This window comes from Zootoca vivipara, chromosome 8 (assembly GCF_965207765.1).
Source record: "Zootoca vivipara chromosome 8, rZooViv2.hap1.1, whole genome shotgun sequence".
NCBI lineage: Eukaryota > Metazoa > Chordata > Lepidosauria > Squamata > Lacertidae > Zootoca > Zootoca vivipara.
The window spans coordinates 77,939,978-77,960,510 of NC_142591.1; the positions used below are offsets into that span (position 1 = coordinate 77,939,978).

Here is a 20,533-nt window from a genome sequence, read left to right on the forward strand (position 1 = left end):
TGTGGACCAGGCTTCTGGTGTTTTAGGGACTTCAAGGAGTGAAGTATAAAACCTACTGGGTCTATGATGGTTTCTTAAGGAACCTGGAGCTGTAAAGGGCCTTGTATGTTAATACCAAAACATTGAACTTGGCCTGGTAGCAGATTAGCAGCCAGTGCAGATCCCACAGACAAGGCGTTATTATTTGCTGGTAGTAGTTGGTGGGACAGGTAGGCTAGCCAGCATGTTCTACTCTAGCTGCAGTCTCTGGACCAACTTCAAGGGAAGTCCCACTTAGTGTGCATTGTAGTAATCCAGACTTGAGGTTACCAGTGCATTGACAGCTGTGGTCAAGCTATCCTGTCCTGTAATCACAGAAGGGCATAGCTGCCAAGTTCTCCCTTTTTTTAAGGGAAATTCCCTTATGTTGAATAGGCTTCCTCGTGAGAAAAGGGAAAACTTGGCAGCTATGCAGAAGTGTAGTAGGAAAGGAGATAGATTTTGTCTTAGGGAAAGGGAGGCAAGCCTAGGCAATTCAAGTTTTGAGTGCCTGTAAGCTCTCCTTCAATCTTGTGTTAAAGGAGGAAATCTGGGTTCAATTTGCAGCTGGGAAAAGAGCTGAACACCAGGCCTACTTGTCTGTTGAAATCTAATGTCTGCTGCCTAGTCCAAGGTCTACCCATGGCTACTAGCCGGTAGACCCATTGGGATGGACCTGGATTACCGGCAAGTTGGTCTCACTGATGTCCCACTGAAGGTCATTGTGGAAAAAGTAGCCATGGCTAACCACATCCTGTTGACTTCAGTGGGTACTAAATGAAATTAATTTAGTATTAATATTTTCCATTGTCCATTTCAAGGTTAGGCTCCAGCACAGCTGAAGGCCACACCCCCAAAATTCTGAGAACCAGATGAGAATTTGTCCCATTATATTTGAGAAAGAAAACATTATGAAACCATTGGGGAACATCTACTCACTCCTTGAATGGGCAGTCCTCTTGACTTTTTCACAGATGTATGTTGCATTTTTCAAGAACCAGGAATAGTTTTCAATACAGTACCTAAAAAATTTAAGCAGAATTGATTAGAATAAGATGTGATCATCTAGTCATTCCACAATCACACAAGAACCACCATACAAACTCATGGCAGGATCATAAGAACAAAGGCAGCAGCAACCACAACATTGGAAATTCACTCCATGACTTTTCAGTCATAAAATGTGAGTTTGGTATTTCCAGTCAGTGAGTGGCAAGACGTGAATCTTGGGGCAATCCAGTACTTGGAAAAACCTGGACTGTATCATCTTTTATAGCTAACCTTGGCTATGGGACATTACAGCCCAAGGTTAGAGCTCTTGAAGAAGGGGGCAGAGAGACCTCTATATCCAACAGAATCCAGCATTCTCTTTGATATAATTGTATAGGTCTGAACTTCCCCATGCAAACTCAATGTTCTCAGTTATCCTTCCCTGTCCCCCATATTTAGGATAAAAACCAAGGTGAGACCAGTTCTACTTTTTACCTCATAGCTTCATCTCTTGAGTAGCTTCTGTCCCTTGCACAGAGGCACTGGTGGAAAAATTTGCACAGCTCCATCACACAAGGGTTTATCTTCTGAGCCGTGATGTACGGTGTAGTCATGGAGGTGCCTTTCTTCATTGTCTGTGGACATCCTAAAAGGGAGAAGATAATCTCCAAGTAGACCTTGACCGTAGCTCCATATGTCTGACATTTCAGAGGCACAGGAATAAGACACTTGCTAAAGTCCTGAACAGGGCAGCCAAAAGGATCAAGGCACTGGAATAATTCTCTACAGTGGGAAAGTTGCAATGTTTGGGGCTTTTTAGGTTAGAAGGAAAAAGATGAGCAAGACTGTGGGGCATGAGAGAGGTGTATAAAATTAGGAAGGGTTTGGAGAAACTGGATAAGGAAAGTTTCCCTCCTGCTCTCACCCTGTGAGAACCTGGGATCATCCAATGAAGCCAAAAGGTTGGGAAACGCTTCGCACAGCTCATAGTGAAAATTTGTTCCCACTAGAGGTGATGATGGTCACTAACTTGGAGGGCTTCCCACAAGGATGCAGGAGAAGACTATCAGTGGCTACCAGCTGTGATGGCTACCTGCAGCCTCCACTGTCAGAGATGGTATGGTTCTGAATAGCAAGAAACCTAGCAAGAAACTATTGCATTCATGTCTGCTTCTGGGCTTTCTGTAGGGATCTGATTGGCCACAGTGGGGACAGAATGTCGAACTAGGCGTAGAGGCATCAACAAAGCTCTTTAGGCCCTCCAATAATTTTCTTTGCTCCCCCCATCCATGTTTTAAAAAGCAGGGGGTGGAGGAGGCCAGGTGCAGAGCCAAGTGTAGCATGGCTTCAGGGGTCAGCTGCTTCTCCCCATCCTCCTGCTACTACATCTTCCAGGCAGTGGTGAGGTCAGAGGATTCTGATGAAAATGGAAAAGGAAGCCAGAATTGCTGAAGTTCACACGTTCATCGGAGATTTAGAACAGAAACCAGCCAAGCATTATCAATACAGTGGAACCTCAGTTTTTGAACATAATCCATTCTGGAAGACAATTAGACTTCTGGAACGTTCAAAAGCCGAGGATCAATGGGCGGTCGACAAAATCCATTGAAAAAATGGAAACACACACAGCGGAAGCCTTTCAGCTTCCAAGGCGCGTTCAAAAATGGAAGCAATTACTTCCGGGTTTTCGGCATTCGGGTTCCAAATCGTTCGCCAACAGAGACATTCGAGAACCGAGGTTCCACTGTATTCATTCACGACGTTGCTGTTTTTAAGCCTACAGGTGAAACTTTATTTTCTTTTTCAACAGTGTTTTGGCATTTCCTTTACAGTGAAATGTGTGTAAGCTACGCAACTTACATTAAATAATGGAAGGTGAGGCAAATGGCATAGTATTTTGCAGAAACCAAACTGCGGCAAAATGGAAACAGTGCTGACTGCGTTGAATACAAGTAGAACAGAAATCGCTGCCTTTTCTCTTTTTTAGCTGACGCTGCCTGTTTATCAGTCCAAAGGGGATCACTTACCAGTGCTTCATGATTTTCAGGGGGCACAAGCAAGTCCTGCTAACCCAATGCAGAAAAATAGCCATGCTTTATATACTTGTGTTTGTCCAAAGCCTGGTGCAGCCAATCCTATAGGGAGTCCTGTGCTTATTGGAGCTGCCTTGGCCAGGCATTTGAAATCAAGGCTCAGCTGTACATCATTTTTGCAAGCTCTCTTAGCTGTAATCTCTTTGGACAAGGTAATTGAATCTCTCCCCACCCACCCAATGCCTTGCATTCCTTATGGCTTTGGTTGTGTTACACGATAGGAGAGGTTATGGAGGTTACCCTTAGAGTAATGAAGCTCTGTTGACATACACCTGAGTTGTCGGAGCCCGCCGTGAATTTAATAAAAAGTGGCATTCGCTGATGGCAGAGAAATAAAGCTGCTGTCGTCTTCAAAGAGACAGGCACGAAACTACCTTAAGAGCTGGATGAGCTAGCGAGCAAAATGGATTCCCATCTTTTTAAAATCACCCTGGCCTCGAACTCAACTCATTTTCCTGCTCACCCGCCCCAAACTCAGCCAAAAAGTACAGCGTGTGGTCTTGCAACAGTCATCATCTCGTTTCCATAGAATCATAGAGTTGGAAGAGACCACAAGGGCCATCCAGTCCAACCCCCTGCCAAGCAGGAAACACCATCAAAGCATTCCTGACATATGGCTGTCAAGCCTCTGCTTAAAGACCTCCAAAGAAGGAGACTCCACCACACTCCTTGGCAGCAAATTCCACTGTCGAACAGCTCTTACTGTCAGGAAGTTCTTCCTAATGTTTAGGTGGAATCTTCTTTCTTGTAGTTTGAATCCATTGCTCCGCTTCTCCAAACCTACCTCATAGGTTTGTCACAAAGATCTAATGAGAGACAGGGCGAACTGAGCTCCTTGGAGCAGAAATGGGATAGGGGAGGAATGGTGATCCAAAAGGCTTGATAACCCAGTAGCAGAGATTAGTGCTGCTGCCTTGACCCCACGATCGAGGGGGCCCGAGGCCATGTGATGTCAGCACGGCCTGCAGCTGTGGCAGGAACCATGCCTTCAGAACCGTTTGTCCAATTGTATGGAACTCCCTTCCACAATCATCATCATCCTTTTATTTGTATGCCGCCTTTCCATAGTTAAAATAATGCTCAAGGCGGCTTACAACTTGACAAGATTTACATAATTACCAACATAACAAAAGTCATAAACAATAAATAAAGCACATCAAAAGGTACACCACCAAATGGAAAACAATTTCCACATAAAACATAAAATCTAAAACTAAAAATACAACGTTAATATCAGTAACAATTTAAAATGACATAGATAAAAAATAAAAACAATATTAAAGGAGCCTTCTCTGTCGAGCAGCAGCAGCAGCAGTCCTTAATGGAGCCTGTCAGGCCCCGCTCCAAGCCAGGTGGAGAGGGGCAGGGCAGGGCCCTCCAAGCTCCCAGCAGGAAGTCCTTCCAGCTGAGGACAGACAGACCCCCTCACTGTTGAACTTCCAGCACCTACTGAAGACTGACTGTTCCAGCAGGTGTTTTAATTGAAGTCCGGTTTTATAGTTGGGACTGTTTATTGGGGGGGGGGTTGTTACCTCTTCTGTATTGCGTTTCTTATACAGTCATACCTCGGGTTAAGTATGCTTCAGGTTGAGTACTTTCAGGTTAAGTACTCCGTGGACCCGGAAGTGTTCACTTCCAGGTTCCTCCGCGCGCGCATGCACAGAAGTGATTTGCGTGCTTCGCGCATGCACAGAAGCGCTCTATCGGCACTTCGCGCACGTGCGCTATCGCCGCTCGGGTTTAGTACTTTTTGAGGTGCGAATGGCACCCCGGAACTAATTAAGTACTTAACCCAAGAGACCACTGTACAGTAAGTGTTAATTTTTTCATCTACAATACTGTCTTTTTTATTTTATAGTACAGTACATTGATTATCCATTTTATGGATCAATGGTCTCGTTAGACAGTAAAATTCGTGTTAAATTGCTGTTTTAGGGGGTGTTTTCATCGTCTGGAATGGATTAATCCACTTTTCATTACAGTGGTGCCTCGACTTACGAATTTAATCCGTTCCAAAGGCACCTTCGTAGGTCGAAAAATCCGTAAGTCGAAAAGCGCCGTTGGAAACGCAATTTCCCCTAGGAATGCATTGGAAACGGAAAAATTCGTAAGTCGAAGCAACCCCATCTAAAAATTAGTAAGTCGAAAAAACCCTACCTAAAACCGCCACGGTTTCCGTTCGGATGTCGAGAAATTCGTAAGCGTGCGGCCATTTGCCCCACTCGTAAGCCGAAAAAAATTGGTTGTCAAGTCATTCGTAAGTCGAGGTACCACTGTACTTTCAATGGGAAAGTTCGCTTCACGTTAAGTACGCTTCAGGTTAAGTACGGACTTCTGGAACCAATTAAGTACTTAACCTGTGGTACCACTGTACACTGTTTAGAGATGATCATAGTTAAAGCCGGATATAAATGGCTTAAATAAATAAAACATTCAAGAGCAACATACAAGAACAGTTTTATTGAGTTTCTTAGACTGAAAGTGATTTGCCCATAACTTGCAAACTGCCTAGGGGCCATCTTGGTAATTGGGTGGCATTCATGGGCAAGTGACAGAATTCAGAATATAACATATTGGTTCATTTTCTTACATATATATCCCACTTTCCATCCACCATGGAGCCCAAGCAGCATACATGTGGTTCCCAGGTGGTCTGCCACCTGGGCACTGACCAGACCGAGATCTTCAGCAAACGGGTGGTCCATTGTGTCTTCCAACCATACCTTGGGACCCTAGAGGCCATTCTCAATAGTCCCAGTCTCTATCCACATAGGACAAAAATGACTGGTTCAATTTTATTATAATATGAATGAATAGAAGGAATATGATGTATGCAATCTCATTATCTCCTTCTGTAAAATGATTCCTTTGGGATGATGGCTTGGGAGGTGAGGCTTTATTCAGTCTTCATCAGTAATCTGAAGCCCAGAGAGCCTTTTCATTTTCATTTATTTACTCAAGAGTGTTAGCTTTCTTTAAAAACTTTAGAAGCATCTCCATTGGCAAAGGGAGGAGACTTGCAGCTTCATCACATGGCAGGTACCAACTCTGTCCCACCATCTCATTATGTACCTGTAGAGAAACCAGAGATAATGGATCATTTTTTCAGGAGGAAAAAAACAACAACTTTAAGGTGAAAAGGATGTTCTTCAAAGCTGAGAATGTTAACATACACATTTACCTTCTTCCAGGGACAACAGCCCCATTCTTCTCAAAGCTATCCGCCCCCTCGTCACCTGTCTGGAAGAAATAGCCGTGTCCCAGTGAACAAAATATATGCTTTAAGTGGACGAAAGCCAAAAGGAGCAAGGAAAAAGTAGAGAAGACAATGGATTACCTTGCTATCATTTCCAGACATGAAGGGGAAAGTCTTTTCAATCCATGCTTTCATTCCCCACAAGACTTAAGACCGACGTTCTGCTTAGAACAGAAGTTGCAAAGATGGCACGTTGACAGCCTGCAAAGGTAACTCACTCTGGATTCCTGTTATCCCATTGTTTTGTGTTGGTGGTATGTTTTTGTTTTTGTTGTTGTTGTTTTTTTGCATTTCTATATTGTAAACCACCCTGCAATCCTTGGATGAAGGACAGTATAGAAATTTAATGAGTAAAACAAATTTACATGTTCCTGTCGGCAGCCATTTTGTTTTCGGCAGCCTACGGCGAACTGCTTTTCACAACTAACGTTTGCTGTCCTCGTTTCAAAATGATAAGGAGTGGCTCCACATCAGCAAGTGTGCCACGGGGCATAAAAAGCAGCTTTAACCAGGGCAGGGACCATGCTTCAGTCCAAGGACCACCTTCCTTTGTGGGAAACCTTCCAGAAACCACACACCTGTGGTGGGCAGGGCCAAAGGCAAAAGTGTGTGGTGCAATGGGTGCCACTCTTACTTTTATTCAATTGTTTTATTTTATTACTTTTATTCAATTATTCAATTAAGAGTGCCAGGCAAAAGTACTTGCGGTTGGGCACAGAACAAGGCAAATGTACTTGAGTGGGGCACAGAACAAGGCCGGCGAAAGCTGTGCCCTGAGGAGAATTTTTTAGAGGCCCAGAGGCCTACATTTGGCCCACCCTCGCATGCCTTCCAACTGCCCCCAAAATACTGGGATCATCACAAAAACCATTATGCCGTCACGGCTTTTCACCTTTCCACACAGAGTCCCGAATGCCCCAGGGGCCTTCCCTTCAGTACAGAGTTTCAATGTGTTACTAGAAGTCTAGATCTGTGTGTCAGAAGGACACACACTTCTCCCTTCCCACCGCTCACTCAATATGGCGCCACTTCCTCTTCTTATGAAAACAAGATCTGCGGCAGACGAACACCCCTAAGAAAGTTTTTCACTGTTTTCCTCAGTTGGTCAGTTTCCCATAAAGAAAGCGGTGCGTAGGGGAGCAAAGGGGCAGGGCCTGTCCATGAGGCTGGTGCCATGGCTCCAAGGCCATTACATTCATTTGGCTCTGGCTTTTTTTCATTCAGCCGCTGTGTCTGTGTTCCTGCCACAGCCTCTAAGGAAGAGGTATGCAGGGGGACGGCAACAGTGATGTCAAATGTCTCTTTATTTTCATCTGAGGAATGTTGGAGGGCATGCCCTTACTTTATATCAAGGGAAAGAAAGCACAGCTTCATCCATCTAGCCCAGGAGTTTCTTCTCTGACTGATAATGACGCTGCAGAGCAGGGGTAGCCAAGTTGACTGCAATTCCCATCATACCTGACCATTGGCCATGCTGGCGGCGCCTGACAGGAGTTGGAGTCCAACAATATCCAGAGGGTACCACATTGGCTACCCCTGCTCCAGGGTGTCAAGCAGGAAGGTGTTTGCCCAATCCTGCTATATGGAAGTCCTTATGAATGGAGATGCTTGGGATTGAACCTGGAACCTTCTGCATGCCAAGCATGCACCCTGCCACCAAGCTACAATTTGATGAAGTGACCTGTACCTTTGGTGTTGCTGGGTTTTTTTTTTTACCAGCCGTCTATTCAGCTGAAAAGCAGACTGCAGAGAAACACGAGAGAAGCAAACCTGGCGATACGCTTGACCCCTCTGCCCCTGCTTCTTTCTGCTCATGCCCCCAAACCCCTGCAGTCCAAGACACGAGTCCCATGCCACAGTTTAACAACCCACGGGCTCAGTACTCAAATAATAATGTACAGTAATTGCATTTCAAAAAAACTAAGATCATGGCCACTGGTCCCATCACCTCCTTGCAAATAGAAGGGGAAGAAATGGAGGCAGTGAGAGATTTTACTTTCTTGGGTTCCATGATCACTGCAGATGGTGACAGCAGTCACAAAATTAAAAGACGCCTGCTTCTTGGGAGAAAAGCAATGACAAACCTTGACAGCATCTTAAAAAGCAGAGACATCACCTTGCCGACAAAGGTCCGTATTGTAAAAGCTATGGTTTTCCCAGTAGTGATGTATGGAAGTGAGAGCTGGACCATAAAGAAGGCTGATCGCTGAAGAAATGATGCTTTTGAATTATGGTGCTGGAGGAGACTCTTGAGAGTCCCATGGACTGCAAGAAGATCAAACCTATCCATTCTGAAGGAAATCAGCCCTCACTGGAAGGACAGATCCTGAAGCTGAGGCTCCAATACTTTGGCCACCTCATGAGAAGAGAAGACTCCCTGGAAAAGACCCTGATGTTGGGAAAGATGGAGGGCACAAGGAGAAGGGGACGACAGAGGACGAGATGGTTGGACAGTGTTCTCGAAGCTACGAACATGAGTTTGACCAAGCTGCGGGGGGCAGTGGAAGACAGGAGTGCCTGGCGTGCTATGGTCCATGGGGTCACAAAGAGTTGGACATGACTAAACGACTAAACATCAACAAATTGCATTTCTAACATTCAATCATCCTTTAAAAAAAATATGCAGGCACAACCAAGCCAAATCCAGCATTCTGAAGAACCACATATTCCAGTGGGAAGTTTAAAACACATGCTTCCTTTCTTCCCATTCAACTCCATGAGGTTGCTCTTGCAATCCTATACCCAACCTTCCTGACACTTAGAGGGGCTTCCACACAGCAGTTTATTGCGGACGCGATGCTAGTCGATCCTGCAGATTTTTTTTGTGCAGCATCCAGAAGATGTCGTCCTCACCAAAAATGGTGCCCCACACAATTGCCTTATTTAATCTGGGTTTACTGTTTCCACAGCATGCAACTCACAGATGGTCTCGGAGGTACCCCAGTCTTCATTCACTGATATAGGTGTCAACAGCCTATGGACCACCCTGAAGGACTCTGCTGGGCTATAACTCAAGGAAAGATTAAGACTAAGACTAAGAATTTTAAATGATGATGATGATGATGTTTGGGCCCATTTGAGTGGACATTTCAAGATTGCTCCATTAATAGTTCTAGCCAAAGTTTAGGATATTGCCAATGTTTTAAAGCCAGTAACTCCAGTTTTAGCAATTTCAGTTGGGTAGCCTCTACATGGGATACATCAGCCTCGCCGGTTGAATTTCTGCTTGCTCTGCAGGCATTAATGTCAAAGGAGGGTGCCCAGCGTGGAGGATGTGTGTAGAGACAGCTCTTCAGAGATGGATCAAGTTAAAGTTCATGCAATGGCTTGAAATAGAATCTCCTTCCTTAATGATTTCAGCTTGTGCACAACACTGCATCCCATTGTGACAAAAAGATGGCCCAGAGGGAAGATGCGGCCAAAGGGGACACCTCCGGGATACCTTCACTGGGGAATTTGAGCTTCAGAGTTCAGCTGATGCAAGAATGCAGTTGGAGAAGCTCCTCTCCTTTTTCAAGCAAGGGAACTCAGCCCACAGATTTAATTGAAGCAAAGTTCCCCAGATGCTTTTGCCAGTCAGCTTCCCCTGTCTTTCCTGAACAGATCTTGCCAGATATAGAGCAATAGTGGCTTGCTGCCAACACAGCCACTACACATGCTGGTGGTGTGTGGCGGCAGAGGCAAAAGGGGGTGGAACAAATGTAAATTTTACCTGTGTGGTGGGCTAGGTTCTCCACACCCCCACCTCTACCTTCCAACCATGCAAGCAATCACCAGCAAGGTGTGTGTAGGGTTGCCATATGTCCTAGAATTCCTGGACATGTCCTCTTTTGGGAGTCCTGCATGCCCACCCAGAGGGGATTTTACATCTCAAAGCAAATCTCCTGGATTTGGGGTTATTTTGTGTGTGCAGGCAGCTCTGGCTCTGGCTATCAAGTGATTGTCCCCAAAAAAAGCTCAACAACTTTTTGTGTCCAGGTTTTTACCTCTTGAAATATGGCAACTCTAGGTGTGTGGCCAGCAGAGAGTGTCAAGGGCCAGGCAGAGGGACTTGGACGGCCCCTTCAGCTTCAGGCCAAAGATTCCCCACCCCTGCCCTGCACATTCATCTTAATCCACACTGAGAGCCTAAGTGCTGCTAATGGGTTGTGTGGAAGATGCCCACACAAGTATAGCTTGTCTGCCATGGATGCCAGGGTTGCAGCCAAAATGCCCTCGGGTGCCCCCCTCCAAAATTTGTGAGCTTCGGGGTCCTTATTTTGAAGCTTGCAAGCTGAATGCATAGCTTTATTATTATTAGTTACAGGTAGGTAGCCGTGTTGGTCTGAGTTGAAGCAAAATAAAAAAATTCCTTCAGTAGCACCTTAAAGACCAACTACCGTAAGTTTTTATTTTGGTATGAGCTTTCGTGTGCATGCTTTTCGTGTGTCATCAGCAGTCGTTAACAGCCATCTACAGGTTTACCACTCCCATCCGCCCATCACCCATTCCCACCCACCCACCCCCACCCTCTGTATATACATAAGGGTCTGACTCTTCTGTTTCAAGTGTATCTGAAGAAGTGTGCATACACCCGAAAGCTCATACCAAAATAAAAACTTAGTTGGTCTTTATTATTATTATTATTATTATTATTATTATTATTATTATTATTAAAATTAAAGACCCTCTCATCCACCTTGAGATTCAAGCTCTTTCCCTGCCACCTGGAGTCAGGACAGGCAAACCAGGAGAATTCATGTCAGCCCTGGAACTCTGGCATCTCTATTACATATTGCATTTTAGTAGGGTGGTGTTAAACATGCTTTTAACCTCCTCCCCCCCCCCCCTCAAACCCTAAAAGCTCAGCTTATGAAGCAAAACTTGGAGGTTATTTTTTTGCAGCTAAAGGGCAGTTCCTGGACCCCAAATTGGCCCCAACCCCATTTCCCTGTCAAATCCATGGCAGATGGAAAGTCTTGAGCAATGGTGCTTTGGTTTTCCTTCTGCAGCTGAAAAACCCTGAAACAAGCCAACTTTTTCCAGCCTGAGGCAAATTCACTGGCACAGATGAATTAGCTGCAGGATGAGACACTTGGTGCATTTGTAAAAAATTCCAAACACAAATGAATATGGGGCATTTGCGAAGTTGGGTATCTTTGATGTTGGGATAATACGTGTAGGATCTACAGTAAAGCTATAGGAAATCATTAAAAAGAAAGAAAAAGATTTGCGTGCATGGCAGTAAATAAGCTTAGCCTGGTAGCAGTTAGCGATATAGGTATTTTTCAGGTCTACGTTTTATAGCAAATTTGCGCAAGACATAGGTACTTACTGGAGGGCACCTTTAGTAAAATGCCAGGCCTCTGTTGTGGCATAGATGTTGCAGGAAGAGGCATGTTTTCTGCCACTGAAATGAGGAACAGGACATAAAAGATCAGCTAGGCTGGATTGTATGTGCTCCTGTATATGCTTAAGTGTAAGAGTCAAACAGAATTGCTGCTGTAGTCTTACGTGTCTAAGCAGGTCAGTCGTCTTCCCTGTACTGCTGTCCTTTAAATTTAGGCACCACTCAATAGTCTTATTTCATATGATAAAACAGCAAAAGCCACACTCCCTCCCAGTTTGGGAGGACAGGTTTCAAATCCTGGTAGACCTATGGCATAGCAATCTCTACAAGCAGTGCTTTTTTCTGGGGGGGGGGGAAGGTGAGGGAACTCACCGCGAAGTTGGTTGGTTAATTTGTTTATTGTGGGCTAAGTTGCAGTGCCACACACACACACACACAGTGTGGCTAAATGTAAGATGTGATTAATAAACTCAATCGGAGAATGATCTGGATTAGAAATGGCCACAATTTTATCAATTACAGATGTAGGTGGATTTTTGGCTCAGGCATTGGGTGTAAATAAGAATAAGAATATAATAATAATAATTTTATTATTTATACCCCGCCCATCTGACTGGGTTTTGCCAGCCACTCTGGGCGGCTCCCAACAGAATATTAAAAACATGATTTTTTTTTTAAAAAAATCAAACATTAAAAACCTCCCTAAACAGGGCTGCCTTCAGATGTCTTCTAAAAGTCAGATAGTTGTTTATCTCCTTGACATCTGATGGGAGGGCATTCCACAGGGCGGGTGCCACTACTGAGAAGGCCCTCTGCCTGGTTCCCTGTAACCTCACTTCTCACAGTGAGGGAACCACCAGAAGGCCCTCAGAGCTGGACCTCAGTGTCTGGGCTGAACGATGGGGGTGGAGATGCTCCTTCAGGTATATCTGTTCCAGCGCTTCCTGACCCAAAAAAGAATTGTTTAATTTAAAAAAGGTAAGGGAACTCAGTTCCCCTGAATTCCTGCTTTTAAAAAAAGCAACACCTGTCTACATGTAGGATTAGCAAGGCGGGAGGTACACACCAATATGGTGACTTCTTTGTGTGCAGAGACAGAGACAGATAGAATGTGGCATATACAATATTTTAAAGGAATACAGGCCTCAAGCTATGAAGTCAGCATACAGACACCGAAAACAGTGGGGAGTCTATGGTCCTCCTTATGTTGTTGGACTACTACTCCCACCACCCCTTCTCATTTGCCATGCCAGAAGGGGCTGATGGGAGCTGGAGTCCAACAACCAATATCTGGAGGGCCACAGGTCCCCCTAGAGGACCATTCACACAATCACTTCAAATTCATTTTTGACGCACACAACCTCTATGAGATAGCCAACTTTGAACTTTCTTTTCCAACGTTTCTCTAAACTTATCGTGCTGCAGTAATTGTGTAATTACAAATCACCTGCCCTGTCCAAGAGGGGCCTATGCATCCTTGTGGGACCGGTCTTTTCTGTGACCTGATCCTGCAGAATGCAGATAACCACTCATCCAACCATGTGGGTTGGGGAGATTGCGTGGATCTTTGCAGAAGGTGCTGAACCATGTGTAACTTTTCCAGGCAATCAGCACCTTCTGCAAAGACTCATGGGCCCATCCAGAGTCTTCAGATACAGCCTCTGGGTGCCTTAGGGCTTGTTGAAGGAATTTGATTCCCCATGGATTTGCATGTGCATTCCTAAGATCCAGGAAAGGAAAGTGGTCCAAGGCAATTAGAAGTGTATTGTTGTTGAGCAAAAACCTCTGGATCCCAGCCTCCTCATACATGCAAATAGGGACAGATGGACCCAGCGGCGGAGTTTCATGCTCCGCCACCGGGGGCAGAGAGCAGGTGCGCTGCCCCCAGTGATGTGGCACGTGTTCTGGGGGCGGGGCATGCGTTTGGGGGCGGGGCACGCCGTGCACAATGATGTTTCACACGTTTTGGGGCGGGGCACGCCCTGTGCAGTGACGGGGCACGTTTTGGGGTAGGGCGTGCCGCATGCAGGGCAGGGCATGCGTTTTGGTGGCGGGGCGGGCAGCGACGATGGCGCCCCTGGGATCATGTCGCTTGGGGCGCACTGGCCCCACCGCCCCTATCTTCCTACGCCCCTGGATGGACCTGTCAAACTTGGCTGCTTTTTCCCCAATCTTAAATTCAATTTCCCACATTTGAATTGTTTAAAACAATACGTAAAATTTAAAATCCAATTGGAATTCCCGCTCACCCCCTCCCAACAGGTGGGCAGAGTTTGCGACCCCACACGGGGCCACCTGGCCGGGTGCCACCCACCAGGTAACTGAGTGCTTGGCCCCTGCCTGGCAGGCCAATGGGCTGCTGGCAGGGTGTGGCCTGGTATAGGCACAGGGACCAATCCCCAGCCCAGGGATGGAGGAAGCCCCTCCGGCATCCGGAGCGGCACCCAGGTGGTGCACACGGGGGCAGGGCGGGGCGTTGCCATGCAGTGTGCATGTGTGACGTCACCACGCACGACACATGCATGCTACACACATGCACGCTGTGCAGCGGCGCCACCGGCAAACCGCTCCAGCACTGCACGGGGACGATGCAGGGACTTCTGGTCACGGCTACAGCCGCGAGCAGGACCTCGGGACCATCCCTGCATGGTGCTTGAGCGGTTGGCGGCACGTGAGGGTGGTGGTGGTGGAGGAGACCATTTTCAAACTGCAGCCCCTATGATGCCTTGCGTGCAGCGCCTGCGCACAGGACCTCGGCACCATCCCCGCATGGTGCTGGAGCGGCTTGCAGATGGCAAACCACTCCAGCGCCGCGCGGGGACAACGCCAGGACCCTCCGGTCATGGTGGCAACCACGAGCACAGGACCTTGCCACCATCCCCGCACGGCACTGAAGCGGCGCCGCTCAGCTTGGGAGTCGCGGAGTGCGCGCCGAGTGTCACCCCCCACCAGGGTGGCACCCGAGATGGCCCGCCCCCTTGCCCCCCTTGCTACGCCATTCGCCCAGCCAACTCTCACTCGTCTTCTTTTCAAGGCCAAGGCCAAGTTGCCTACATCTGAATTCAATAAAGTTGTGGCCAATTTGAACACATACCTTGTTGTCTGGTCTGTTTCTTGTGGGGGGGGGCAAGGACAGAGTTTAGCGTGTGGGCTTGCAAATTTCTAACTATTCTACTGAGAATTTGTCACCGTTTGGACAAATATACATATTTTTGCAACCATTTCCACTAATATATGCAGAAAGGCTGGAGCTTGGGCATGGCCTCCATCATCAATAAATTCGCAAGATACGAAGACTTCCGGTCTGCCGCCAGCTCCGATCAGCAGGATTTGTCTCGGCTCCCGAGACAGCCCGACTCCGCGAGGGGGGGGGGAAGCCGCGGGGGCGACGCGGCTCCCATAGAACCCCAAATTGGGCTTTTGGGGGGCAAAAGCTCAGCAGCGCTCCGATCGCAGGCCCCTTCACTGCCCGGTAAGCTCGGAAAGAGCCCCGTAGAAAGTGGAGACAGGCGCCGCGGGAGCCATTTTGAGTGTCATCTTACCCTTGCGGGGGGAAGCCCTGATTCCGACGGAGGAGAGCGGCAGATTCTTTTAAAGTAAGAACCCAATCATCGGATTTATATAAACCTTTGGCATTTAATTGGATCTGAATTGGCAATACGGGGTAATTTAAAAAGGAAGTCGATTACCCCTCCTTTGAGAGACAGTGAGACAGTAAATCAGCCCTTGGCTGTCATAAAAGTTCAGCTTTAATTTACCAGGAAGCGGACTTAGTAACTCCCCAGCTGCAGGCGCAGGGGAGAGAATTGACGCTAACAGGATTGCCTGCAAATTGGGATTAATTTCAAAGAAAGTCCCTCTGAAAACTGGACCCGGGTCCCCGGACAGGTCAGTGAACGGACCTTGAGAATAATAAATCAATTAAGAAAATTGGATTATAAATATTTGATTTGGAATTGAGTAACTGATGATATTTAAAAAGTGTCGTTGAAACGTGGATAATGATTATAAGAGATATTTGATGACAATGGAGTTTTATAAAGAAGATGGAATATACTCAATCCAATAAAAAATGGCGAGGAGAAAGTTGGAACTTGATCCCTGCCTTTACCCGGATGCACATGAAAGAGCCACATGAAATTCGAGATGCCTGAGAACGACCCAGTCATAACAACATCACAAGACTTTGCTTGGCAAAAGATTTTCTCTGTGGTATCGGACATTAAACAGGTGTTAAAGCAAGACAATGAACAACTGCAGGAGCTCAACAAATCATGGAGAGACAGAGACAGCGTAAAAGACTTACAACCACAAATTTTAGAAGAAGAGGAACATGAACAACACAGTGCTCCACAAGTGGGAGATGTGGGGCAAGATATAGATTCTTCACAAGGAGTCCTCAAAAATGAAACAGTGGACACCGCTGAACTCCTAGTGAGAGAAGGAGTTCAGGGTAAAAGCTGGGAACTGGAAGGAAAAAGGAGGAAAAAAGAGATAGATGTGGAGATCGACAATGTAAAGATTTGGCTCCAAGATGTAGAGGGGGAAAAGAACGCAAAGGAAGAGGAGAGGGATTGGGCAACAGGTTTTGATGGGAAGGGGGGGCAGAAGATGGGGAGAGAACATTGGGGGTGGGTCTGGGAAAGGGTGGGAATAGGATGAATAAGTGATAAATATTTTTAATGGACTGATATGTATGGCATGATCTGGGTATGATAAATGGAATTCATTGAAATGTCTAAGGGATTCGGTTACAGTAGTAGGGGGGATGTGATAAATTGATTAGTGAGAAGGAAAGAGGTTAGATTTTGATAATTTGAAAAAAAAATATTCTTGGTAAAAAACAATAAGTTAAGGGAAGAATTAAAAGTTTGAAGAATTGAAATAGAGTTGAAATAAGTTTGGAAATTGGAAATATAAAATTGAAAGTATAGATTTATAAATATGAGTATTATGTGTAAAGCAGGAAAGTTAATTTGGATTATTATGAAGGGGTGAATTATTATTGTGAAAACTGTCCAATTGATAATTAACAAGGAATTCAGAGTGGGGGAAGTCGGGGATGTCTAGATGGTTATGAAATGATTTGAATTAAGAAGTTTAATTTCTATTTTTGTGTTTTGTTTTGTTTTTTTCTTCCTCTTTTTTTCACCTTTTTTCTTATTTTTCTTATTTTTTTTGGCCTTCTTTTTCGTAGGCCTTCTTTTGTCTTTTTTGTTTTTGTTTTTTGGTTCTATGAAGGAAATTGGAATTAGGATGTATTTACAGTGATGTGGTTAATGGAAAATAATAAAAATTATTTGAAGAAAAAAAAATTCGCAAGATACACTGAGGTGTTGTGGATTCCTTCCCCTGCAAAATAAGCTCACCTGTCTGCATTGGGGGAGGCGCTTTGGTCCGTTTCAAAGAAGCTGGTCGCGTCCAGAACGTAAGGGCTTCAGCTGAAGAAGCAAAAGCAGAAACATGTATGCTCTTAACTTAATTGCAATGGCAAGAAGGATTGCTCTTGTAGCATTGGGGGTTTCACAGCAATTATGTTACAGCAGTTCCTCAAACAAGTTAGGAGAGGTGCAGGAGATTCTCCCATGAATCCAAAGGATGTGCACATGACCCCATTCCCTGATGATGAGCCTAGTGAAACTTGTCAGCATTTTTATGTGTATTTATTTACCCTAGTATTTCTGTGGACATTGTCTGGCCACAGAACTGCATTGAGGGGAAAACTAAAAGAATATGATGAAATAAAAAAATACCTTTCAGATTGACTTCAATTTTTCCAAATTAATCAGAGATTTCATGAAGATAAAAAATTGGGAATTGCCAAAGAAACATCCAAATTTGAAAAAGCATTGATAAATAAGGATGGAAAACACATTTCACGTATATATGACCTGTTGCTGGAGTGGGAACTCATTGAAGAGCAAACCAAATCAGTAATGGTGAAGTGGGCCCAAGATTTTGGATATAATGTCCTCATGGAGCAGTGGGAAAGGCTCTGGAGAGTGGATTTAAAATTGACCGCCTGTTATAATTTGATGGAAAACATCTTTAAAATGATGTACATGTGGTACCAAGCACCAGATAAACTAGCCAAAATGTACAAAAATCAATCATCTAGGTGCTGGAGGTGTGAGGCGGAAATAGGATCACAAATACATATGTGGTGGAAATGTCCAAAGATGTGTAAATACTGGAGTGAGATCTATGAAGAATTAAAGAAAATGACAAATACTACATTTAAAAAGAAACCGGAAATGTTTCTTTTAAACATAATTCCAGAGGAAATTAAAAGTGCCAATAGAACGCTGTTAATGTATGGAATAGTAGCAGCAAGAGTACTAGTCACGAGAAATTGGAAAAGCAGTAACACACCCAGCATACTAGAGTGGCAAATTTTAATGAAAGAATACTCACAGCTAGCAAAATTCACTGGAAGAATCAGAGGGCAGACAAAACAAAAAATAAAAAAGGAATGGAGGATTTTTGACGAATATATATTAAATAATAAGGTATCCATAATCCAACCGGCAGAACATAATTGAACCCAAATTAAGCTAAGGAATAGATAACAATGTAATTAGGTAAGAATTGTGCGATATGGCAAGATTAAAGTCTGCAAATTACAGAGAGGTAAATTGGAAGTCAAAATAGAAGAGATGTAAATGATGTTCAATTAATGATTTTTTTGTTTTTTGTTTTGTTTTTTTCTTTTGTTTTTTCTTTATTCTTTTTTTCTGTAAATCATTTCTGTGTATGAAGAATATTCGTATTTGTAAATATGTTGTGTGTTAATGTTTTTAAGAAAGAAACCAATGAAAACCTATTCATAGCTGCCAATTTTTCCCTTTTCTCGCGAGGAAGCCTATTCAGCATAAGGGAAAATCCCTTTAAAAAAGGGATAACTTGGCAGCTATGCCTATTTTTTATTTTTAAAAAAGAACTGCATTGAGGGGAAAATAGAGGAGAATGAGGTGTGTTTCAGTTTGCATACTGCTTCGGCAAGCATAAATTCAGTGAGATCAGCTTTAAATGCAAACTGAACTGAATTTCCCAGCATCCCTTGTTACTCATGCTGAGATACCACAGGACTTCATCAGAAAAATCAGGCTCTTTTAATTTTTTTAATGACACACAAACTTTGGGTTGGTTTTGCTGCAAGAGAGTAACCCATGCAGGATCTTTCCAGTAGATTATTCAGACATTTTCATAGACAATCTCTACTCACAGGGAGGAGGGTGGGTCTTCAATGCATCCTGTACTTTCTCTATGGAAGGAGAAGCCAGCGGTAAAGGAATTCCTGTTGCTGAAAGGGTTGAATGTTAAAATTAGTGCCCCTACACAAGGAAGAAGACTCCGTTAAAGAAGGCGAAGAAGATTGGCAAACTCAGCTATTGAACTATACAGGATAAACTAGTTATGTAGGACCCAAGACTGAAAGAGGACTTTGAATAATAAAAAAGGGGGTACAGGATTAATGCTCATCTCTTAAGCTTTGTGTATAGATTTTTATGTTAGTATAACTTTTAAAAACTCACTTGTATAAAGATGAACAAGGTCTAAAAATGGATTATAAGGTTATAAGGATGTGGGTGAACAAGCATTTAACAATGAAACCAAAAGGGGAGGGGAGGGAACTCAAGCAAAAATTATGGTTTAAAAATATTGATTATGATGGGGGGTTTTGTTTTTTGTTTTTGTTTTTATATATTGTTGTTTTTATGTTTATTTTTAATGTTATCTTTTTGGAAAATGAATAAATTGTTATAAAAAATGTTAAAATTAGTTGCCTCTGATTTGAACTGAATTTAAACATTGCATGGTTTATATCTATGAGAGATAAATATGGACTAAATCTGATGTGGGGTTCTTAAACTGAAGCATCTTGGTAAATTTTCAGATCTGCTTAAAAATAGAGAGCTGATCTCAATTCTTAGGAAGTTTACTGTGTACATACATTTTCTTAAGTACTGGAAACTTTGCTTTAAAAATCATAATCATCATCATCATCAGATCATTTGGCTGAAATGGGATTTTCTCCCACCTTCTGTTTAGATTGGGATAGTCAATGTGGTACCCTCCATTTGGCATTATTGGGTTACATCTCACATCTTCCCTGACTGTTGCCTATGCTAGTAGGGTCTTATGGAAGATGGAGGTCCATAACATTTAGAAGGCAATACAGTACATTGACTGGTCCTGTTTTAGATTATGTTGGGCTTTTTGGGGGGGGAGGACCCCCAAATAATATCAAGATAGCTGGAGCTGGAAATACGATCATGCTTTAAAACAAAGTCATAAAGGTTCCCAAACTGTTGGATTTTAATCTCATACAAATAGAGATTCAAACTGCAAGGACACCCAGGAATAAAAGGGTGCAATCTTGTGTACAAGGTATAAGAATCCTTCAACAAACTGATTTTTTTTCCCATAAGGATCTCTACACTGAATTTATACCCACAGAGCTTCCCAGTTCATACACCCATTTAGCTATGCATGCATATCACATGATTGCAGAAGATGATCCACCAATTAATGGGTGAATTAACTCCAACAAAATATTTTGCATCTGAGGCAATATGAAGGTTGCATCTGTGATGCTAGACTCATCCTGCCTCCTTCATAGACATGACTCATTCCTTCCTGCTGCTGTCACCAAATGATTAACACGAAGGTTGGTTGAAACAAACAAACAAAAAATTCCTTCCAGTATCACCTTAGAGACCAACTAAGTTTGTCATTGGTATGAGCTTTCGTGTGCATGCACACTTCTTCAGATACACTGAAACAGAAGTCACCAGACCCTTATATATAGTGAGAGGGTGGGGAGGGGTATTACTCAGAAGGGTG

The 20,533-nt window shown here is 44.1% G+C and overlaps 1 protein-coding gene across 2 annotated transcripts in view; it reads right to left on the reverse strand.

Moving 5' to 3' along the window:
* HHLA1 (HHLA1 neighbor of OC90) overlaps positions 1 to 20,533 on the reverse strand; it is a 34,492-nt gene that overhangs the window by 1,785 nt on the left and 12,174 nt on the right. The window contains exons 11-15 of one of the 2 annotated variants that reach the window (XM_088674997.1): positions 18,912 to 18,989; positions 17,056 to 17,127; positions 11,672 to 11,740; positions 1,504 to 1,654; positions 958 to 1,046 (exon numbers count right to left, since the gene is read on the reverse strand). In XM_088674997.1, coding sequence (XP_088531123.1) covers positions 958 to 1,046; positions 1,504 to 1,654; positions 11,672 to 11,740; positions 17,056 to 17,127; positions 18,912 to 18,989 — 459 coding nt within the window. Of the gene's footprint in view, positions 1 to 957; positions 1,047 to 1,503; positions 1,655 to 11,671; positions 11,747 to 17,055; positions 17,128 to 18,911; positions 18,990 to 20,533 lie in introns of both variants that reach the window. The other variant, XM_088674996.1, reaches the window with a different exon arrangement.